The sequence below is a fragment of the Leptosomus discolor genome, chromosome 3, assembly GCF_034619465.1.
Source record: "Leptosomus discolor isolate bLepDis1 chromosome 3, bLepDis1.hap2, whole genome shotgun sequence".
Classification (NCBI taxonomy): Eukaryota; Metazoa; Chordata; class Aves; order Leptosomiformes; family Leptosomidae; genus Leptosomus; species Leptosomus discolor.
The window spans coordinates 56,517,185-56,541,798 of NC_141393.1; the positions used below are offsets into that span (position 1 = coordinate 56,517,185).

Genomic DNA, 24,614 nt, shown 5'->3' on the forward strand with positions numbered 1-24,614 from the left:
TCAGTGTAGAGTTACAATTCACTTTGAGTTGTCTCCAAACTGAGTGGCTCAACCAGAAGCTTTAGCTTCTTCCTCAAGTCCCCTTTGCTCTAAGCTGTATTCAATCAGAGGAACTCTTTCAATTTGCTGGAAAATTAAACCAGCACAGTTCTGTTGGTCAGTATATTGTGGGGTCAGCATAATTAAATAAGAGACTGAATGCTTTTCACATTAATTGTAGATTCAACATAGATAACAATTATTTTTAATGATTACAAGAATTGCTACTGTTCTATTTATGACTTCATTAGGAAGGCTTGAAAACAGTTAGAAGAAATAGAAAGCCAAAGATGCAAGTCCATGGCACCAGGTATTTTGAAAAGAGCCTTTAAGCACACTCAAAACAATCTCTTGGAAGCCAGTATGAGTACCAGTAAGTCAGTTGAAGATTTGCAGTAAAGTCTGGGTTGCAGGCATCTGAGCAAGTTGGCAGGCTTTACCAGACTTGGTAGAGCTAGAGCTTCACTGCAGAAGAGACTCATATTCACAAGGATGATAGTTCAGCACTCAGAGAACAGAAATATCCTGCTTTGGATACAGTTCTGAAAGCTGCTCCTGAATTACTTAGATAATTTGTCTGTTACTTATACGTGTCCTGCAAAGGTCCTTGATCTGTATTGGTTTCTCTGAAAGCTGAATGACCTCAATGTTAGATTGAAACACACCTCACCAGCAAGGAGAACTGTTGCACATATCTGTGTAGTAACTCAAATTGATATTGGCAATAGTGGAGAGAGCGGGCAACATATTTTATGAGGTCCAAACCACTAGCTCTTACTTGAAGAACAGCTCTGTGACTTGTAATTGGAATGGGAAAAAAAGTTGATGGGGTTTTCTTCTGACATAAAAGACTATGCACATGATCCACTCGTCAGTGAAGAACCTCCCACTCCCACTTCAAGTCCTGTTCCTGAATGTCTCATCAAAAGAGAATGTTTTTTTATCTCAATCCTCCAGCAATTATACAGTTAATCCAGTCACTCAGGTAGGTAACTCAAAAGTTAATTTCTAATGTTTCATATAAATCATTCCAAATAACCGAAACAACAGAACGTGCCAATTATTACCATCCAGGAATCATGGTTTTTGTTTTTTTTTTTTTTCCTTACATATCTTCTGCTTAAACCTAACTTAATTAAAGAACAAGGTCTATACAGCTGTGCTGCCTGTGGGTCTGTCAATCCTTCAGTAATAAATTCTGAATATACTGCTTGGTTTCAACCACGTCACATGTTGATTAGCTGACTGATGCATACACACTATCTGGCCAACCATCCAATGGCTTTTGAGCTGAGATTAACCCATCCTTCCCTCACTAGAGACTCTTTCCCCAATCACAGAAACACAGGGCCCATGTCTTTGAAAGACTAAGCTACTGTATTGAAATGAAACTCTGAATCAAATGACCAGGAGATTGGTCTCTAAAAAAGACCTCACGTATCACAAGAGTCATGATTAAATCCTAACACATAGTGACACTATCGACATAACTGAAGTAAAAAGGCTGCCTTCTTGTCTTTGGCAGACCATTTTTCTATATACATTCCAAATAAGTTAATCCTCAATTTTATCATAAAACAATTGATCTGATTAAATCTGATTTCCTCTGAACACAGGTGATCAAATTACAACCCATAAAAATCTCATAGTAATGTGGCCTTTTTCTTTCTTAATTTTCAATATGCATTGATTCCTCCTGGTCTCCCCTTTTCTGGAATCTTTGCTCCAGCCACATCACTGTCATTCACCCTCTCACTTTGTGTTGTGCAATATCAAGTGTTGTCTGTTTTTGAGGTCCCTAAAGTGAAAAACTCAAATTTCTCAAGCTTAAGGCACCCAACAGGTGCATAATTTGAATCTTCCCTGGCTATCCACATATACATCTAAATACTAGGAAGGCAAATCTGTAATTCAGCAGAGAGACTGTGACTGAATTTCTGAATTAATTTCAATTGGTGCTAAGTCAGGGTTGATTTCACAAAATAAAATCAACCAAGCAACTGAAGAATACTTACACTTTTTAGCAAGCACAGTCAAACACCCTAATGTAGGGGGACTGTGTGTAGTATTGGAATATTTCAGTGTCGGGGCTCTAGGTGACCACTAACAGGCCCTGACCAGCATCACCTGGGTCCTCACCACATCCACACGCTCTGCTCATTGGTCCAGGAGCCACACTTAAGCTCATGCCAGAGGTATGCCATTTAAGCAGCCTGACCTTTCCTAAACTATGCCAGAGGTACGCCTGTACCTAGTCCTCTCTCCTGTTGGCCTGTATTGCCTCCTGGATGAACTTGAGACCTATGCTGCAGGTAACTTGCCTCCTGTCCTATCTCCTGGATAGACCCTGGACTTGACTCAGGATCTTACCTTGCCTGGGATAGCTGATGGTGCCTGTCACTGTCACTAGCCTGGCTATCTTCAGATCCTGCAGGACTGTGACCTGGCTGATGAGGACACCGGCCCTCCATAAGATGGCATCACTCCTGGCTTTTGCTGTTGCCTGATATGTATCTAAAAGACACGAAACTCCCACTTGCCTGGAGTTCATCTTAAGGCAAGACCTGAAATTAAAATGTAAAGTGTTAGTTGAATTAATGTGGTCTTATTAATTAAAGTCAAGCTCTATTGATATTGTACAACTGCCCTTCCGCTCTAAACCCTGAACTTTTCCTTGAGGAGGCCACTTGTTTGGCAAAGCACTTGATCCAGGCTCTCTTGTAATCTAGATAAGAGATTGACTGAGGACCAGGCCCTTGGAGGGGGTAGTGTCTACCCGTTTCTCTCCCAAAGACTATTATCCTTCTTTCCAGAGTCAAATCACATGCAGAGGTGCATGCAACATGCATGTGTGCTATCCTGAGCCGAGATCTACCCACCTTTCCCTTAGGAAAGGCTCTTTCATACAGGTAACAAATTGACTGCTTGGCCCCCACTTGTTTTTTTAAAAAAAGTGGTCTAAGATATGAAAACGAAATGCCCTCTGAAAAGAACAGGAGAGTGGTCTCTTGGAAACATTAAATATTATGCTGAGTTTGCACTCTTCCTAAAGCCAAGGGGTCCTGAGCCCAACTGAGGTGTGATCCCTTCCAGTTACCTCCTTGCTTTGGCTGTCCCGAGACCCCACCGCGGCTTACGGGTGGGGTTGGACCCCCTAAGTCTCTCCTCGACGTAGGACGAAGCGCTGAGGGAGAACCAAGACCCAGCGACAGACGCAGGGCTGCTGCCTGTGAGGTGAGCAGCCCCGGGGGTGCTCAGCCCTCCCCGGCCCTCTCCTGCCCTTCCCGAAAGACGGGAGGCGCTCCGCTCCTCCCTCACCTCAGGGCGCAGGCGGTTCCCGCCGCTCCCCACCTTGCGGCGACCCTCGCCTGGGGGGGTGGAGGGGGGACGCGGCGCAGCAGTTCCCGCCCGCCGCCAGTGCAGCCCCCTGCCCACCCGAGCTCCGCCCGCTCGCCGGCCCACCTCCCGCCCGGGTGCCGCCGGAGCCCAGGAGCCGGGCGGGCCGCCGCCGCCGCACCATGAGCGCCGAGTGTAGCAGCTACCTCAACGCCGACAAGGTGCTGGTGAGCGGGTTCAGCTGCCCGCGGACGGGCGGCGACGCCCGCGCCGTCTACTGCTGCGGCTTTCAGGACGTCAAGTACTGCTGCGATGACCCCCATAGCTTCTTCCCCTACGAGCACAGCTACATGTGGTGGCTCAGGTAGGGGAGCGGCGGCACCCGCCCTGTCCCGGCACGGCGGTGCCTCCTGAGCCCGGGCCCGCATGGCGGGCGGTGGGTTGGCTCCGGGCGGGCGAGGCTCGGCGGCCCCGTGGGGCGGGAGACCCGTGTTCCCGCGAGCTTGCCTGCGGGTTTGTGTTTCTGAGGTGCTTGTAGCCGGGCAGTTTCAGGCTGCTTTCGTCCCGTTGAGAGTAGTGGTAGAGCTGTAGCCCAGAGAGACTTCTGCTTGTGCCAGGGTGGTTTCTGAGAGAAGTAACTCGCGGTCTTTGTAAGGAAGCGCTGGGAAACGCTCAGTGCCCGTGTAGAGAGCATCTAGTGTCCCTCCGTCCTTCCGGTGTGAGGGGAGCGGCTGTCTCGGGGCCTGAGCGTGTGAAATGCTGTGTGCGTAAAGTTCCCCATGACTTCAGCTACTTTTCTGCGTGAGGTAAGGTCAAACACGACATAAATTTCCACTTGGAAGATGGCAGATATTCAGACTTGTGCTCTTCTGGCTCAGTGCGAGAGTCCATCTAGCTTCGCGTGGATCTCCAGCAGTGGCAGGGAGAGCTGCACACAGCCAGCCTGGCTGCTTTCTCTGCCTCCTTCCCCTCAGGCTCTTAAGCATCCACGCTGACTGTGTCAGGGTTAGGACACCCCTGCGTGGTGATTTCACTGTCTTTTTACGGACTTATCCCTGATTTTGTCTAATCCATTTCTGGACTCACTTTTACTGTCTGCTTCTGCAGCCTCTGTGGCAGCAGTCACTGCCTGCTGTTTGAAGATAGATCCTTTTAGCTATTTTGTAGTTTCCTACTAGTTTTCTGGAGTGCCCTCTACTGTATTGTGACATTTGATGAACAATTGCATGTTCAGCTTATGCACAATAATCAAAATCTTGTAAGCATTTGGTGCATCGGTTCTCAGCTTTCACCTCTCCAAACTGAACAGCCTTAGTCCTTTTGGATTATCATTGAGGCAGATATGTCCCACTGATCATTTTAGCTGCCTCTCTTCCATACCATTTTTCACTCCACAGCGCTGCTCTTAGAGGTGCATAGTCTGGAGCTGTGTGCTCAAGATGTGGATATGGGAAGGTTTTACACAGTGCCAAAATGCTGCCTTCCATCTTGCTCTCAGAATGCTTCCTGTTGGTGGCCAATGTTTTGTTGATGTCTTTGTCTGCTGGTGCACATTGGCTCTGTGATTTCAGTGAGCTGTCACTGATGACTCTAAAACTCTTTTTGAGTTCAGCACTGCCAGTTCTGAGTTCAAGGTCATGTAGGCTTGGTTTTGTTTGTTTATACTTTACATTATGTACGCTGAAGCTCATCTACATCACTTTTGCCTGCTCACTCAGTTTTCCACAAGTCTTCTAGCATTCCTTGCCCTCATAGCGTTTGATTGCTTGTAGGAGCTTCGGATCATCAGAAACTCAGATTTCATTCTTCTCATTCATAGCTCATAGAATCACAGAGTGGTTTGGGTTGGAAGGGACCTTAAAGATCATCTAGTTCGAACCCTCCTACCATGGGCAGGGACACCTTCCACTAGACCAGGTTGCTCAAAGCCCCATCCAACCTGGCCTTGAAGATGAAGACACTGAATAAAATCAGTCTCAGCACTGATCTCTGGTGACTTTTCTGTATGCTGAAAAGGGACCACTTAGCCCAGTGCTTTGCTCCTTATTCTTTTAAGCAACCTTGAATCTGTAACAGAAGCTTTTTCCTAGTCCTGTGTCAGTTCAGTCTTTTTAGTCCTACCTTCAGTGCAGGGCTTTGTCAAATGCTTTTTGAAAAATCTAACTCATCCACTGAGTTCCTTTATCCATCTACTTACTGACAGTTCATAGACTCCCGCAGGTTAACAAGGCAGTATTTCCCCTCACCGTAATGCTGACTCTTTAATGAAAGATTTTATGTCAGGAAGCAGCAAGTGCCAGCAGCTTCCTGAGGACAGACTGTGGTAATAGGGTGGATGGGGGTAGTGGCTTCACCATCAAAGGAGCTGGCCCTCATACCCAGGTAAGGTAAACAGGGCAGGCCTGGGCACTGTGGATTGGGGATACTAGCCAGGGTCAGATGCAACCCAGATGCACTCAGAGCCCTGACACTGTGTTAGTGGTTTAGTGTCTTGTCTTAGCGATATTACTACTTTTTTTACCAACCATTCTATCTTGCCAGGGGTGGAAGTCAGATTTACTAGTCTGTAGTTCCTGGGTTCCCCTCTAGAGCCCTGTTTAAGGTTGGAGTTACACTCCCAGCCTACCAGTCCTCTGGCAGAGTGGCCTTATGTAGTGATGGGTTGCGTGTCGTGGACAGCAGCTTTGCAATTTCACATATGAATTCCTTCAGGACTCTTGGGTGAATACTATCCAGTACTGTGGGCTTACTCTCATTTAATTTATCTTGTCTAATATTTAGTATATAATTATTTAAAATTTAGTTTGTCTGATACAAATAGTGGGTTGAATGTGGGAATCTCTCAGCCATCTGCAGCTGTGACTGACACAGAATTACTCAAGCTTCTCTGATGTGAGAAGACATCCCTAAGTGTCCTTTTTACAGTTTTCTGATCAAATACCCATACTGTTTTAATGTTACATAGCTTGTTTTGTGTAGTCTTTGTTTCAGTCACAGGAAGCCTTCTCAAGATGGCAGACCTACTGAAAGATTAAGATAAAGGTTTGCTCTGGCATCTGGATGAGAAGTTGTAGTGGAGACTGTTAAAGTTTGATCTTTTCAGAAAGTACCTCAAAGAACTGGATCCCACGAGAGGCTTTCATGAAGCACCTCTCTGAGGGATCTTCCTTGACAAATATTTTCTAGGGTCTGAGAAGTGTAACTGCTTTGTCTCCACCTAGATCAGAAATTTGGACCGAAACTTTGGGATTTGTTCTTTTCTTTTCCTCCCTATGATGGCCCTAAGCTGCTGAAAGGATCTGAGGAAATTGCAGTTGGTTTTGATTGTGCTTCACTTCTGCCATAACTGTCTATCTCCATCATAGAGAAGAGGTGAATAAATACAATTACCTCCCTAAGCAAAGTTACTGAGTGGTTAAAACTGAGATTTCTGTTTTCAGAAGTGTTTTCCAGTAACAAATATAATCACAATTTTTATGTACTAACACACTGGAAACACTATGGTATCAGCACTTTGAAAACTGTATACATTTGCACATGATAGTTCTGTTAGGACTTTCCGTAAGGAAAACATAAAAACATTTTCTGGTCTCTCAGGAGGTTTTAGTGATCACTGCCTTGCTCGTCTTTGTCTCAGTTACTTAAATCAGTATTTAACAACCACATGTTAAAATAATCCTTCAAATGCTTCTTGCAGCTTTTGAGGACACACTTTTAAGACCTGAAACCCTTAAAACTGTTTGAGAGTTAGCCAAACCAGCAGAGGTAAGTCTGGAGATCAAACGTACTGAGGAAGGGAAAGGAGTTGGAAGCTCCGATGGGGGAATTGTTGCGGGTTTTGCTTTGCTCCAGAGCTTTGAGTTTCTCCTCCTAAACCTTCATTTGCTTGACTCCCCCCCCCCACTAATTTGAAAGCAGTGACAGAATGCACCACCACATGTTTGGTGGTATTTCAGGCATTACTTCTCTTTAGTGGCACACTGGGTAGAGTTTCAGGAAGCTATTGCATATTTCTCTTGTGTTTTTCCTGTTGTGAAAGATGCATTGCCAGACCACTTGCCTGCCAGCTCTGATGGAAGTTCATGGAGAAACCAGCAGCCTAGGCAACCTGAAGCAATAGTCTCTTTGCAGGCCTATGCTATTTTTTTTTGCCAAATTAGTACTGCCTGTACTATGTTTAGAGCTATATACTGCACAATCCCTTAGCAAAATGGAACCATCTTTTCCCCTCCCACTCCTGCAAGAACTGTGGTATTTGACAAGTGCATCCTAACACATGCTGTGCTAGGAGCTGCTGGGCAATCGTAAATAATTTGCCTTCGAGCAACTCTGATACATTTCATACTTTCCCCTGAATTTATTATCTGTACTTAATATTATTAATTTCTCGCTTATCCTTTCTTTTTTGCTGGTACTTAAAATCAAATAGTATAGTATCTTTTTTTTTTTTGTTAGAGCAGCCTGGGTTCCTTTTCCATATTTCTTGAAAAGCTGACCTCAGCAGAGAAGAGCGAAGGATGTGGTTTTTCTATGTCTTATAGCAGTCAGGAGCCTGTGGAACAGGGAATGGAACATTAGTAAAAGGCAGGGGTGTACAAAATTCACCAGAAGGTTATGCAAATTTTGAAACCACAAAACAAGATGCTTTAAAAAACTAGTGGGCAAAACACTGAACAGCTTGCCCATCAGAGCCATGTGCATGCAGTCATGATGACATCTACTTTACCTCCAAAGCTGAGTGGAAGGGGAGAAATGCTGAGCATGTAGTATTTGTACTGAACTGTGATGCAGTTTGTTTCAGTCAGCACCTTTTTTGTTTCTCCTCATTTTAAAATATTTTAGAATTATTTTTGTCACTGTTCAATTAATTCTTATTTTGCAAATTTAATGGCTTCTTTCAGTATCAAACAGAATTACAGTAGCCATTCCAAATCCATATCTTTTATAAGTTTCATGTAATACTATGTATTTGGTTAAAACTCTGTCAGGCCGAGTGTAGATTTTATTCAAAATGTTTTATTAATTAATACCTGTAGAACCATGGTGAACTAACGCTGTACTCAAGCTTTGCTTGGCTGTACAGATCTCCAGGAATCTGCCTTTCCAAAAAACAGCAAGTCTTTTGTTCCTGTATGCCCATTCTTCCAGTTTCCTGGAAATATTTATCTGTTTGCTTTGCAAATACTACGTAGGACACATCACTGCAGCAATGGCATTAGGAACACTCGATTCACTCGGATCCGGATGACTCATGAGCTTCCTTTTAGTCTATCAGTGGACATACTGCATCTGCTTAGCCAGTATTGAAATTTTTCCTAACTGTTGTTGGTGTGGACGGGCTAATTTTATGGACTAAAAATAACTGTAGGAGTGTGACGCTCGGCATCCACTGACGGAAATGTTGATGACCCACTAAGCAGCTCTCTGGACAGCAGCCTCTCTGCACAGTAGAGCCTTTGGCTGTGCAGAGATGTGTGGCAGTGCTGCAGGAGTCTATGTGGCACTCAGTGTAATAGCAGTAGGAGCATCAATGAAATGGGTGGTATGGCTGTATCTTTACTGTATGTAGAAAGGAACTTGGGAGACTTCTCTTTGGTCTGTGGAGCTTATACCAGACTTAGCATTGCTCGTGTTTGAAGGATTGTGTAAATGTTGCCGGGTTACCCCTAGGACTTTATTGAGGTTTTTATGGTAGATCACTGTTTTGGGGGTGGGTGGGTTGTTAATGCAGATGTTTTCGCTTGCTAATGAGGCCACAGCTGTGGGCAAGAGTGACTTTTTAGTTTGCTTGCTTAATGTCTCTGCTGTCAAAGACTAATCTTGAAGACACACCCTGAGGTCTGTAGACTGGCATCATGTGGACTGCTGAGTGGACTTCAAACATGTAGTGTTTAAGGTAAAGATGGGGAGATGGAAAAATGTTTTTAGCAAGGGCTTTTCTAGATGAATATGCAGCACCACAGTAATTGCTGTAGAGTCTAGAGGGCATGCTGAAGGCTGTCTTATTTTCAGAGGAGGGTGATCATTAAAACGATCACACTATTTTGGTATTTTGTTTCTGGTAACAGTTTTAACTATAAAAACAAGAAAGAAAAGATTGTGTTCTGATTAAGAAACTTCAGTGTTCAGAGCTGTAGAAGGCATTCTAAATTCCTGAATACTGAATTAATACTAAATACCAAATTAATTCAATAAATTAAGAAACAACTCTCTACCCCTGAACTTTAACCCAAAATTAACCTTAAAGAAATCAATCATACATTCTAAAAGGGTTGATGGCTTCAGCACGCTGAGAACAATCTGGTACTGAAACATTCTGTTTAAAAAGAGTAAATACAAGCTGAATCTTAAATTCTCATTGATTTATGAGGTGGAATCCAGGGTGTCTGTTTGGTTTTGTGATGCCAATCTCTATGTTTTGGGTGAGGTCTTTTCACGTTGCTGCTGGAGCATGACAAACGCTTTTAGTGGCATATAACCTATGGTGTACCATTGACCCATAGTAGGAAATATCAGAGTGTTCCTCAGGAACTGCTTTTCTTACTTTTGGCATTTGTAACGCACAAAGCGTCTCACCTACGTTGTGTGAAAATGCAAAAATGAGGCCAGAACCCAGGTGAGATCTTGGACTATGAGGACATATTCAGAGTCCATATTAAGCAGAATATTGCTTGCCTGTGAGTTTTGTTTGAGCCAAAAAATGACACAGAAGAATTTGCTTAATATGTGGATATATACACAAACATATAAGGACACATTAGTTCATGCAGATAAATACCATGAAAAAGCTTTGTAAGTGTAAAGCTATTCTATCTAGAACAAACTGTTTGGCTGATAGCAAATTATTTTAGTTGTGTGTGGAGCTAAATGTTGCACAAACTTTATTAATGGATCTGACTGATAACTAATGAGAATTGCATCTTAAAGTCATAATGATATCTGCTGTTCTCATCCTGCTGATGTGAAAGAGTTTCTCCTGTGGACATATCTGTCTACTGGTGTTATGGGAGCTTGTAGAGAAACTTTGCAGTAGCTTGAATGTAAAATTCATAAAAACATCCTAAGGCACAATTCTTCTCATCTCCCTGCGTGGTTACAGTAGCATTGACTTGTCACTGATAGCAGTGATATATAAAGGCATTTTTATCACTAGATGATGGAGTTCATGGAATTTAAGACTTTCATATCTCTTCTGTCCTTTTTACATTTGTCAAAATTGTAAATATACCAGAGTAGTAATATAAGGATTCTCAGTCCTCAGACTCCATTGGTGACCAAAAGGCCACTGGTTAATTTCACCAGCAGTTGTTGTCTTAGGTTTGACTGTAGAATAGAGGACTGGAACACTGAAGGCGTCAAATGGCCCAGGAGAGTATAGTAAATGATAGCTGAACTGTATTGCAATTGGTCCTTTAATTCATCATGAGAATTTTATATTAGGAAAAGCCTTGAAAAAGAAGGGTTGGAAATAAGTAAACTATTGAACAGATTTCTGTATGTACATATACTGTCTCACTGAATGTGTATGGAAGAAGTATAAATAGCTTCTGTCTGCAGAAGTAGTGTCTTGATAAAGTCTACGTATACTACTGTATGTTTGGCCTCCTCAATACTTAAGTTCCAGCTCCTTCGATGCCTTTAATGCTATGTGTAAATTAATTCATCATTAGTTTTCCATTTACACTACAAAGATCATGAAAGAACTTCTGCAGTCTTGATTGGAGTTCTATTGCATTATCACAAAGGCACAGCTGTGATCACAGAATACCACCTGGCTCTACAGAGCTGCTAACAGAATTGAGTAACATGGCTTGCATGTTTTTTGTGATATTTTGTACGGGCATGTCATCCTTGGTGAGAAGTCTGTGACAAATCTGTACTTTGGTTAAAGTGCTCTAACAGGCTCTTCTTGCAATAAAAATGGCGTTTCAGACTGAAAAGATAGCTTTAATAGTCATGTTGTTTGAGAAAAAGGAGTTTGCATGGGCTGCCTGGAGCTCTGGAATCCCTCTTTGTCCATGCATGTGATATTATGCTTATCTGGGAATACGCACTGCATTGGAGAAGTTTTTGATCTCACTGATGCCAGTTACTACATGAAGTTATTTCTGATTTTCCTAAACACAGTTTAAATTACTCAGGAGTAGTATGCATAGGTAACAACAATTGTTGCCGAGGGCCAGATGTCCAACTACTGTGTAATGATATTGACCCTTCTGAGGGCAGTAATTCCAGTTTATGCAACTTACATATTGAGCTCTAAACTTTTGTTTACAGTAAAATAGACAGTCACTCCCTTGCCTGTGTACAAGTAACTTCCAGACATCATCCTGACCATTGTTTTAACGAGTATATCAGGCTGTTTGTACACTTAATTTCTTTGTTTTTCTCTCTTCTTAGTGTTGGAGCACTCGTGGGCCTGTCAATAGCAGCAGTGGTCCTCTTTGCTTTTATCATCACTGTGTGTGTTCTCTGTTATTTGTTTATCAGCACTAAGCCACGTAGCAAACTGGATACTGGTTTAAGCTTACAGATGGCAGGTAAGACCACTTGTTATTGGCATTACCTCCTGCAGAGGAAAAGCCTTATTCTGTCTTTAAATGCATGTGGAGGAATCCAACAGTGTGTATTTTCTTTCTGATGGGGACCTCAAGATCTAGTCAAGCTATCCTGCTCTTTTATCTTCTGAATGAAATCTGTACCAAACTCAAATGAAAATTTAACACAAGCTCAGTATATTTATTTGGTAGTAGGAAGAGTGTAAAACTTTGCAATACTGAGTAAGGGTGCAACAAATAAGTCCCTTTATCAGGAAGAGGCTTAATGAGTTTGTTGCTCTGAATCCTGTCAAGAGTACATAAACATACAGTAGTGATTTCGTTCTAGTATCTCAAAAGAGATTAAGTGTATTTTCTTGTGACGGGGAGAGATCGTTCTTTTTCTCTTTCTTGTTGATATAGGATCCAGTCTTTGAAATCTAAGACCTCTTTGCTTCAGTCCCAGTAGTCCATACCTTTGTGCGCAAACTGTGTCAGCAGATGCCTGCGGGAACAGTGCATGTAGCCAGCACTAGCCCACTGGTGTGGGAAGACGTGTTGCTGCTGCTACATTTGTGAAATCTGACTGCAAGTTTTGATGGTGGGATGGGGTGCGATAAATTTCACCCTTTGTCTTGGACTTTCTAAATGTTTAAATGTGGCTTCAGTAGTTCAACCAGCAAAGTTGTAGGAAGGGAATATTGTACTTACTGAGGACTTGGAAGTTGAACTAGTTGAAAAAGGGGAATAATTCTTGGAAAAAAGTCCCCTCACCTAAAATCCTTTTTTTTTAACTAGTTTTTGAAATTCTTCCATACCTGCATGGCAATAGATGACCAATGAGTTACTGTAATTATAGCCTATTATACAGCATTAAGCTCCTTCCTGAGTGTCTAGTTAACACAGTCAACTTCATGTTAGACTTCCGGTGTCTTATTTTGTTCTCCAGAGAATGCAGGCTTCGGTCTAAAAGTGGTTTATAGGGCCATCAGGAAATGCAAAGCCTTCCTTTGGAGCTATGTAAGTTGAGCAAGCTGCCAAAGTGAAAGTCACACATTCAGTAAACTGCTACTAATCTGCAAATTGAAAACTTCACACTTGTCCTGGAGAGAGAGCAGAAATAAGACCTGCTATCTAGAACAGCCTAAATAAACTCTTGGGTGGGATGAACAAAATGCCTAGTGATCTTTTACAAGACAGTTGTGTTCTAATTATAAACTGGCATTACGCTTTTGAACATGTAGCTGTTTAAAATTCTTCCCTTAGGTTTTCAGGCTATGGCATCAGCCATTAATCCATTGCCAGGACAGCAGTGCAGGTTTTCTCCTGCTTTGTATTTTTGTGCCAGACATGTTTGGCATATCGGGAGCTGGGAAGGAGGCAGGTGCTGTTGCACTGCTGCTGCCAAGTGATTCTGTCTTTCTCTACAGACTCAAACCCTGCTGCAAAACTACATCCTGGCTTTGGCATTAGAGATCATTCTTCTCTTCCAATCTTGAGGCAAACAGCATCCAAAGATCTCCCACTGATGACCCAGTGTTCCCACAGGCATCCTTTCTCTCATGATTCCAGGTGTTACCACTCCAGGAAGCTGAGAGATCTTTGTGTTTTCCTAGCCACCTCCTGTGTGTTGTTTTAAGGTTTATTCAGACTGCACTGCTTTGTATTGTTTTGACTTTGTCATCCTGTGTTTTTCATTTTTATTATTCTGCTGCTTTGGCTGCTCTGACAATTATTTCACATCTAAATTCTGATAGCTTTCGCTGTTGATGAGGTGGGTTGCCAGACATTGAAAGCCAATTGCTTTGCCAGGGTTGAGACATCTTTGAAAATGTTGAAGGATTTCATTGACATGCGTGAGTGCTTATCGTCATTATCTTGGCTTTCTTTTGCATGGTCCGAGTATCTTGTGAGATGACTGCTTAGCTGCTTTCAGGACTGGGGAACAATAAAAGCAGCCTCTCTCCTCCTCTTTCACTTCTTCGGAGATTTGAGCATAATTGTATATAGACAGTAAAAATTAATTAAAAAAAAAAATTTTTTTTGAAGCTACAGAAAATTTTAGGCCTGAGGACTGCGAGTTTTGACTGTGAACTCAGTTCAGCCCTGCTTTTTCTGAACTAGCATAATCTTGCCTTTAGCGGAAGGCTGTGTCACACATTAGGTGTAATGCAACATCTGTACCCCAGACCATTCAGAGACCACTCATTTATGAAAGCAGTATTTTTTATTATATTCAATTTCACCCATAACATGTCAGCTCAGTTGGAGTTTTGTATTTCATTAAACATCCAATTGATTGTTGTATGCCTTTCCTTCTTCATTTAATAGTCAAAGTTGCTCATTGTTCTGTGGGCTCATCCAAGGTCTCCTAAATACAGAACTGGAATTGTGGATTTTTACAGAAATAATTTCAAGATCAATCATAAATCTAACAATAAACTGGATGTGTAGCCTTTGTTAAAGTTTCTTATTCTGCAAAAGGCAGATCAGCTGGCATTTGGCTCTGTTTAGTCTTGAACAAATGGTCTGCAATAGCATCAATACAGACATTACATACAGGGTTCCTGAGTTAGCTGAGCATGTTGTTAGCCCTAGCAAAAATTAGCATTTTAATCTTAGAGCTGAATTTCAGGAAAAATTAGCTCAGTCACTGGTGTAGACCGGGAGTAACCACTTAAATGTTAATAGAGTTATACTGATGTAAATGGTTGTTACTCATTTCTATTTGTAGTGTTATATTGCAGAGTGCAGAGTAGATCCCTTATGCAAGACAGTGTGAACAGGCAAATGAGAAGATTCCATATCTCAAGGAGTTTACAGTCTAGTTTCTTAGCAGATCTAGCATTTCTCAGTTAAAAAGCAGCCACATACTTTACCTCTTTCAATGAAATCCTCTCCTTTTACAGACAAAATTTCACTCTTTATACATTGCTTTCTTATTGTTTGCATTCTGCCTCAGAATGCAAGGTTCACCAAGGATTTGGCATGTGGATTAATGATCTGTCTTACTGAGGTGTCAAAGTGCTTCCCAGTTTTTCCTCTATTTATCCTCCCAGCTACATTTTTGGAGTAGGGAGATGCTGTTAGCCCCATCTTACAAGAAGACAGAACTGCAGGGAAGTGTCATATTTTTCGTGCTTTGTGTGTCAGTCTAGACATTAATGTCCAGTGGAATTTTGAAAGGACATCACTAACCAGAAGACCTTTGTCCTTTTGCTTATTATACCTCTAAAAACATGACTCTAAGACTAGCTTGACACAGGAATTCTGTGGTACAGAGAATTGAGACATGCTTTTTGAGACCAAAGTGAATATTCAAATCATTGGAGCACACTTTTTCTTAGCATAGTGAACTTGCTTTTTAATCCAGTAAGCTCTTTCTGAGAGAAAGGATTTTTCATTGAATTCATTGTAGGTGTTTCTGTTTCTCCCATTTGAAGGCTGGGGAACTATAAAAGTGTTTCTTGGTAAACAAAGGCCCCAAAGAAGTCCAAACCCTGAGAATGCAAACATTATAGATTTTCCCCAAGATGAAAGGGAATTTGTTCATATTCTTTGTTCTCCTTTCTAACCAAAAAACTTCTCTTTGTGTAAAAGGTTTATCCCCTTCAAAATGCAGGGAACTACGGATGCACAAGATTGCAAGTGTTTTGTTAAAGTGCATGAACAATGCTGGAACATCTAGGGGAGATGAAGAGGACTGAGTCGAGATTGCATAATTGTCAGGAGAGGAGTGGTAAACAGGCAGAAAAGGAGGAATCTAGAGGTGTATGTGCTGCTCAGCTCTGGCAAAAGGTGCACATGTGCTTCGCTTGACCAAGCGGCTGATGGGAGAGGAATGGTTTTCTCTGCTGGCCCCTTAGAATGGGTTTTGCCATCAGAGGTAAAAAGGTAGATAGAGACTCTCCACGTTGGTGACACAAATGGTTTGTAAAGACATTTTCTGAGTTGCCCCTGTATCTCTGCCAGTGTTGGTATGGGAGGACCTTTGGGGGAAGGTGTCCTATACCACTGCAAAGTGAGAATAGCAAATTACATTTTGTCATGGTAACTAACATTTTCCTTCAAAATTTAGCACCGGAAGACCTCTGTAATGCATTCAGTCAGACAGCAGGGACCTCTGGGTTGCAGTGTGAAGAGAACTGGCCTTGTAAATTACTCATAAGTGCTGGGGAAAAATGTGCTTTAATAGAAGAGATTAATTCCTTGTTCTTACAAAGCAGTGACATCATAGTATGCAAAAGTTCATGCTTTCATTTCCTAATAACTTAAAACTAAGCTCGAAAAATAGCCAGATGACCTTCCTGTCCTTATTTCTCTCCTTAATTAAAGATTCCTCATGGGGCACTATTCAAATATATGAAACATTCAGATATTTTGATGAAGAAGTACCAAACTTCCACACTTTCTCCTCCTTAGCTCAGTAGAATTACATGACTATTGGTTCCGAAACCAGATAGCTGCTGCCTGAATTCAGAGACTTGGTCCTTGGTTTTTGGTGTATGCATTGATAGCTTTGCTTTCTAGATTTGTCAATAATTTCCACTGTATGGTTTTTCTGCAGGTGCCCTTAAATTTTCCTCACTTAGGCTACTTTTCTTTTTGACAGCCATCTGCTTCAGATTTGTATATGGGAAAAATCAGCCAAATGGGCTGAACTGTTTTGAAAAAAAAAAAATTTTATTTCTTTAGGAAATGAAGAATTTTCCTATTTAGGAGCTGGGAATTCAAATTTAGTGGAAGGGTAGCATTAGCTCAAAGTTATATCATTGGGAAAGATTAAATTTGGAAATGCTTTGATTGGACTCCTTAGCTTTTAAATTTCCCAAACTTTCTTGTAGCAATGAGTTTTTTGCGTCTCATTAAGAGTCAGGGGTTTTTACTGGAAAGATAGCTGTAGATGCTGTAAGCTGGTTTAGATATGAAACCTAGACAGGCTTCAAAACCAGTGTGCCTTCCTATATAACTGATTAGGAATATTTTTTTACTTTTTGGGTTAGTTTTTTTTCTTTGATCATAGCTGAAATAACTCACTGAAAAGACTTGGTTTCAACTGAGATCTTGGCTTAAGTATTATTGTACAGGTTTTTTGAAATGTCAAACTATCAAATCCCATTTTGATAGTTTGAAAACAAACTGCAGGTTTTTTCAATTCAAACAAAATAAAATGCAACTTTCAAAACACTTCAAAAACAAATTATTCCTTTGCCCAGTTTCCTTTGTTTCAGATTTTTTGAATGAAAATATTTGAATTCTCAACATTTCATTCCTATTTGACATAGGGAACCTTTTATAATCTCTTCGCCACACACTTCCTTGGACAGAAGTACCCTGCCAAGTTATGCTTTTCTTTTCAACCTCTTCCTTTCCTTCTCTGTATTGGCCCAAGCAGTGGGAAAGTGGAAGACAAGGTGAAAGACAGTATTTGACTAGAGGCTAATGGGAAATACATTTCAGCTTGAGAGGAAGACTGATGAGCTCCATAAGGAGAGTTAGATGAGAATATGGATCAGGAAGAGGTTTTGGAGCCAGTAGATAAAGGAGAAACTGCAACTGAACAAGGACCTGGATGTGCCTGCGAGCATGTGGCAGTGGGATGGGGCTAAGAGGGTTGAGAGCAGCAGAGCAGGGAGGCAATGATGCTGGAGGGGATGGAGAAACTCCTGAGGGGGCCGGGGAGTGGAACAATGGCTGGGGGGGCGGAGCTGGAGAGCAGAGGCGGGGTGCTTGGGGAGAGAGAAGAGGGAGCCTTGCAGGTGGGAAACATGCATAGGATTGGAACAACTAGAGATGTAGGGCAGAGAAAAGAGATAGGAGGGGCTCAAAGTATGAACTATTGTTCGTGGAGACAGAGACTAGCATGGGAAAAATGGTAGCAGAAAATTTGACTGGAAACAAGAGTGAGGAAAGCGGGAAGGGAATGGAAGAACGAATGTAAGGTAAGAAAGAAAAATGAAGTTCAAAGTGTGGTCAGGAAAAGTCTTTCCTTCTAGAGCTTTGCTTTCTCTGCTGTCAGCAGGTATCTCTGAAAACCACTGGCAAAGTATTTGTGTTCTGTCTTCCTGCCAGTGACCCACTGCAGACTGCTTTTATTTTGGTTATTCTGATCAGTAGGGCAAACTCAAGTTGTCTGCACTGAATCTAAAGATTCCAGCACTTCTGCTCCAACCAGGTGTCTCTATCAGTTACCTGGTGGAATTTTAATGAACTGTTATTCGTCTTGGTCTGTGAAGTTGTGCTCTGAAAAATAATGTTCAGATACTACTAAGCTTCAAAACCAAACACTTAAAAGATGGAAGATGCCAGAACTTAAGATTTTCTGGGCAACTGGTGAAATGCCTAACTAAAAAATGCTTTATTTGCTTCTGTCATCCCTTTAATCTTTCTGAAAAACAAGGGTGACACTTCTTTCATGCAAAGAAGTATTGTGAGCTTTCCCCCACGCAGTGCTTTGGGATCACTGGGTGGAAGGTGCAGTGAAGGCAATAGTGACTGATCATGTTTGGAGAGGGGTGAAAGTTGAGATTTCTCATCTGTTTTCTTGAATATGGGAAATTTTTCTGACATTTCTTTCAGGGGACTCTCTGATTTCCTGCTATAAGTCCTACTTACCCACAGTGCTGCTACCTTAAATTGCTCTTCATCTTGATGTGTATTCCTTTTTAAAACAAGTAAGTTAATAATTGCAGCCTCCCAGAGGCTCAGGAATGGGAAGTGGAATGGCTCTGGTCTATCCTATCCTCTAAAAACTGTAGAGGAAGATTCCAGGAACTGTGTGTTTTCTAGTGCAGTGGGCACATCTGTGTATTAATACTTGCAGCTAAAGGAAGAATAATGCTGGTAGTTTTACTAAAAATGCTTTTGTTTTACAGACAGTGAGACCAGAGGGAGTTCAATATGTTAAAAAACAGAGGCGCTGGATGGATTCTGCCAATGCTGTAATGAAAATAGGTACAGTGAGAACATTTATGTTCATCTTACTCTATTGTGTTTGTATACCCTCTGCTCTGTTTTGTTTGTGGTGATGCAGTTACAATAAGCATTTTTCAAAATGTCGTGATTCTTTATGTGAGTTTGTAGCTTTCTGAAAAGCACTAGCAAACTATCTCCATTTGATTTACTAATACATTGCCCTGATGCTGTCCTTGCACAGTAAAGTATGAACAGAGTCCTTCCACAGAGAAATATCTTCTTGATTTACTTGTACATGAATAATCCATCATGGTTGTGTGCCAGAGAAGATTATATTCCTCTTATGCCATCTTTGTCCTTTCCCTGATGCTGTCCAGGATGCATCAGAGCTTACTAAGGAGGCAGCCATTGTAACTTATCATTCAAAAGAAATTCTTTAGCATGAACTGTAGAAAGGCTCCTGTGTGACAAAGGGTAGGAGCAGTGGAGTATCTGGTGGGTAGTTTAGTCATACTCTGCTTCTTGGGGATGCTACCTATGAGTGCTGAGTCAAGTCTGATAGAGAACTGAAGAAGGTTATCTTGCAAAAAAAATGAAGTTTCATATGCTGACTTGATTTTTATGCTGAAATCATGTTTAAAGGTCAAACTGCCTGTGGCACAGACTGTGCAAAGTAGTATTTAAAATGTACGCTAGTACAGATGAATTGTACTTCAGACTTAAGAGAATTTTATGAATAATGCAAAAGACTTCAGATGGCATGAAACATGCATTTTACTTTCTGCAGGGGGTGAAAGCTCATGGCTAAACATCCACAGAACGTGAGAATAGCTGTAGATCAGCAATGTCTGTCACAGGAAAAAAAAAAAAAGTGGGCCTAAGCAGTTGCTCTAAGATGAGAAGGAAAGTGAATGTCTCAAGAGTTCCCTGCTTTGTGTATTTTCTCTTGTACCCTTAAAAAGCCACCCTGCGCATTATAAGTGCAAATGCATCTTTCTCAGCACTCTTTACTATCAGCATAACAGGTTGGTTTGGGCTGCTTGTCCTCATGAAAATACTTAAATGTAACAAAACTCATTTCAAAACTTCTAACCACCTCCACACTTTTTTTTCTGCTGTTGCAAATGAAATGGCTTGTGGGAGAAAAATGCCATGGGAAGACTAAAAAGGATCCTTCAGTCAGAAAGCCGTCTGTAGTGAGAAAATCCAAAAATATCTGAGGCAGGCACTAAGTACTGAGATGAGACCTCAGTTCAGGTCTGTGAATGTGGCATTGCTCTCTGAAGGCCACAAGCCTCTCAATTCTTCGTGCTTCGGTTTGCGTGCTTTCCACTGTATTATAGAGACTGATGTTTATGGAGTACCCACTGTTGCTTACAGGAAGAGAGAAACAGGGAGAGAATTGAAAGGCCAGCTGCAAAGTGTTTTTGTAGGGTTTGAATGCATGTATTATATAAAGACCAAAAAATTTAGAAGCTTTTTTTGTGGATTAATTCTTTTTTGTTGGCAAGATGAGGCTGGCGTTATCATAAAGGCTCAAAATACTTGAGACCTCTTTTTGGGCTAAACCCAGGAAAACTATGCCCTTTTTGCTTCCAGATCCGGAATGGAGCAGCTGGGAACTTTCTGTGAAAATGAAAAGGGAGGCAAGGATCTCTTCTGAATATCAACAGATAATCTGGTAGAAATTCTAGGTCTTTAATTGTTTTTGTCCTCTGCTTTTCATGTTGTCTGCTTGTTGCAGATTTCATGCCCTCACCTGTTATGGGGAGCCACTTCACAGTGCAGTGGTAAGCCAGAGTCCATCAGTGGCTGCAAACCTTCCACTGCTGTGAGAAAGCTACATGTGGCAATTAAATTTGATTTAGCATACATACTTCCTCTGCCAAATTCACTGGGTTTTAATTAGGAACAGGACCCCCTACACCCTTGCAACTGATGTAGTTCAGCATACAATTCAAGCTTGTTTGCATGTTCTTTTCCAGCAAAAGGGCAAACAAAGCTCTTAGGTTTAAAAAGGAAAATGAGAGGAACTAGGAAGCTGGAGGCATCGCTTCTGATTTGGAGTGATATATCAGATTATTAAACAATTGAGTTACACAGAAAAAAATCTGACACAGATTTCATCAAGACAAATCAGTCTAATTTCTTGCTTTGTCAAGGTATTTTGCCTGTCAGGTAAGTGGGGAAAAAAGTGATTATAACCAGAGGTCTTTATGAAAATGGTGTCAGAGAAGTTTTCAGTGGCTCATTCTCAAACACATATTTTGAGGGAAGGATGTCTTAGTATTCTATCCCAGTTGAGTAGTAGGAGCTTGGCTGAAGGACTAAAGAGTATATGTGTAAAACTTATGGATGATACCACCCTGGGAAGGGTTGCAAGACTCTGGAGATAAAACTGCCTTTCAGAATTATCTCAGTGTCCTGGAGAAATGGTCTGAAAGCAAAAGGGTGAAATACAATGAAGACAAAAGCAAAGTACTGTATTTAAAAAGGAGAAATCAAATCCTCAAATGATACCTAGGGGAGAATAACTGACGAAGTAGTGTGGGGGAAAAAATACCTGGGGATTTACAGTATGCCATAAACAGGGTATTGATGTTCTGGGCTCTTCTTTTAGTCTGACATACTAAAGAGAGGAACTGTATATAGGATGTAAGGTAATAACTTGCTCCAGGTAGTGCTGTTAGTGCCTCTGCTAGAGTAATGTTAGAGTAGGTTTTGATATACTGGAGAAGAGAGAAAACTGAGAAAATTATGAAGATTTTGGAGTGGTAGGACAGGCTTAAGCTGGCTTAAGTCTAGAAAAGATGAGTGACAGTGTTCAGTTATGTAAAATAGAGGACAGTGATTTATTTTCCGTGTCTGTGGCAGGCAGGGTAAGTAATGTGCTGAATTTCATATTGAAGTAGATACAGATTTAGAAATAGAAAATTTTTCAAACTGTAAGGGTAGAATTAGTCACCAGTCAATGAGGCAACTTGAGGGGATTTCTTCCAAGGGCATCTTGAACAGGCTTGACTCACATGGAAGTGAGATGAAGGATCTCTACAGCCTTAGTGTGGGGGGGCCTGTGTCTTAGCTCCAGGCATCCCTTAGGCCTTGTAACAGCAGCCCCTGGCTTTTGCTATACTGTGTCCAGGTCTGGGAAGGAAATGTCTGTCAAGCTGCTCTGAATAGAGACAGTCTTGGGTGCTGTGTCAGCCTGTATGTGGGTCTGCCCCCTAGTCTGGAGAAAGTGATAGCCATAATAGGAACAACTGAGCTCCCTTCTGATCTGATACTCAATCAGAAGTGCTGTATGTGGGCATAGAATAGAATATTTCAGTTGGAAGGGACCTACAACAATCGTCTAGTCCAACTGCCTGACCACTTCAGGGCTAACCAAAAGTTAAAAAAATTAAGGGCATTGTCCAAATGCCTCTTAAACACTGACAGGCGTGGGGCATCAGCCACGACTCTGGGAAGCCTGTTCCAGTGTTTGACCATCCTCTGGTAAAGAAATATTTCCTAATGTCCAGTCTAAACCTTCCTTGGTGCAGCTTTGACCCATTTCCATGCATCCTATCAGTGGATACCAGGGAGAAGAGATACCTCCCTCCCCACTTGCCCTCCTCAGGAATCTGTAGAGAGCAGTGAGGTTACCCCTCAGCCTCCTTTTCTCCAAACTAGGCAAGCCCAAAGTCCTTAGTTGCTCCTCATAGGACGTGCCTTCCAGCCCTTTCACCAGCTTTGTTGCTGGTGTACCTTAGATACCATTTGAGTACCTTAACATCCTTCTTAAATTGTGGGGCCCAGAACTGCGCACAGGACTCAAGGTAAGGATGAACCAAGACTAGATACAGTGCGATAATCACCTCTTTTGGCTCTTTCTACTGTGTTTAGCACATCCCAGGATGCGGTTTGCCCCCTTGGCTGCCAGGGCACGCTGCTGATTTGTGTTGGGCCTGCTGTCAACGAAATGGCAATACTGGGGGAGAGTACAAATCTAAGTTTATATGTGTCTCGTATCTTTTGATTTAAGTGAGTCAGGAATGTATAACCATCCTCAGAGCCTTAAGCAGAATAAAATCTAGAATCTACAAAAAGTAGCACTGATAACTCGGATAAATGTTGTTCTTCTCAATGAACCTGTATTGATGTCCTTTGTTGGTTAGGATGCTCTTTGCTGCTGCTTGCCATCTGCCTTGAAATTCAAGATTTCACACTTCAGAATTTCTTTCAGTAGCTGAATTAGCTGAGATGATCTGGCCAGACTTCAGTGCATATCCATTGTTTTTTGCCTATCCAGGCAAACGTCTACTCTTAAACCCACCTGTACCAACAGCTGTTGCGCTTCGCCTTAGAAGCAATCCTGTTTTAATGAGCATTAGAGTAATTTCTTTGTATAGAAATTGAAGCGTAGTTTGGAATGTATTTTGGTGTCCTTCGGGATTAAAGGCACACATTGTGAGTATGTCTATAATAAAAAAAATTAAATGCACAGTTTAATGTAGATATTAGTGGTGCATTTTCCAAGAGCTACTGCGTAGAAACGTTATATGAATGACTGTCTTTATCGGCTAAGCCTTTTTCGTTTTGTTTTAGCACCATTGTGCTTTGAGCCTTTACATGCAAGGTGAAATCCTCACTTGCACAGCAGAGGAGCCACAGCAGATCTACCCATCCACATACATCCCCAGCGGAGGCATTTAGTGTTTCATAGCTGTAGTGATGCTCTTCAGAGGTGTAATTCCTCACATGATAAAGGTTAAGACTATAAGAAGATGCTTGGAAAGAAGTAATCCCAGTGAAATGGATTGAGCTGTCTTGTTTGTTCTGCGTTTGTTTGTAGGATCTCTGCTCTGCAGCAGAAGAAAAAATCTTCCCCTGTTCAGTCTAATTCTTAACTGTGATTGGTATTTTGCAGATACAGAGCTGCATCTGTCACAAGGCCCCACTGAAACAAGCTGTTGACAAAGCCAAGTGTCTTCAAGAGATTCCCTGAGCCACAAGGATGAACTGTAACTGTGAGCCGCAAGAACCTGACTCATTCTTCCAGAGGTGTTTCCTGGCTATTAGGACCACTGTCGATAAACAGAGGCCAATCTGAAGCTGTGCCAGGATATGTATTTGTGTATGGCTACTGTACTGAGTAGTAGTATATTTTGATTTGCACGTACCAGCTACTGCTGCTAGTCATTTTCATGCAGGTTGTTGTCTTTACTCTGTTCGATTCCAATGAGATAAGACAGTTGTCAAGCAGAGCAGAATTTGGCACACCATGCTGACCAAGCTTTATTTTAAGCTTTCCCTGTGTGCCATCTTAGTGTGGTGTCTTCACATCATGAATATGGTTGTCTTTAGCCAAATGTGATTGTTCAGTGCACAAACATATGTGAACGCAGTACCTCAATAAAATCTGACATGCGTTTGTGTTGTATTTTTCTGAATTTGTTGTTTTCCCCCACCTTTGTTTTCTCAGAAGATTCTCACAGATCTTAAAATTATTTTGATGGGAGAATTTTCCAACAAAAAAGTGGAGTTAGTAAAAAGTTAAATTCTGTAAGGAAGTTTTGATTTCAGTAGCTGTTTTCATAGGAAACAGTAAACACTGAAATGAATTGAAATAAACATCCACAAATGTTTTGCAGATTCTACGTCAAAATATGCTGGAATATATATTTTGAAGCAAACTTCAAAAATTTTCCAGTAGTGTTCCGGTTTGGAGCACTGATTTGTGAAGTGTGGAACTTCCTTCAGGTAATCAAAGAGCTCTAATTGCATATTTTATTTCTCCAGAAGTCT

At 41.6% G+C, this 24,614-nt stretch overlaps 1 protein-coding gene across 1 annotated transcript; it reads left to right on the forward strand.

Annotated features, from left to right (window-relative positions):
- Positions 1–3,557: 3,557 nt before the first annotated feature.
- Positions 3,558–18,843, forward strand: SHISAL2A (shisa like 2A). Its single transcript, XM_086463392.1, has 3 exons — positions 3,558–3,739; positions 11,776–11,915; positions 18,788–18,843. Exons 1-3 carry the CDS (start codon positions 3,558–3,560, stop codon positions 18,817–18,819), a joined length of 354 nt encoding a protein of 117 aa, XP_086319518.1. The 3' UTR covers positions 18,820–18,843.
- Positions 18,844–24,614: the final 5,771 nt, after the last annotated feature.

Excerpts from the sequence above, each read along its gene's own strand:
- SHISAL2A (XM_086463392.1), top strand. The coding sequence starts at position 3,558 with ATGAGCGCCGAGTGTAGCAGCTACCTCAACGCCGACAAGGTGCTGGTG. Across the intron at positions 3,740-11,775 it reads AGCTACATGTGGTGGCTCAG|TGTTGGAGCACTCGTGGGCC; the intron begins GTAGGGGAGCGG and ends CTCTCTTCTTAG. Across the intron at positions 11,916-18,787 it reads TTTAAGCTTACAGATGGCAG|ACAGTGAGACCAGAGGGAGT; the intron begins GTAAGACCACTT and ends TTTGTTTTACAG.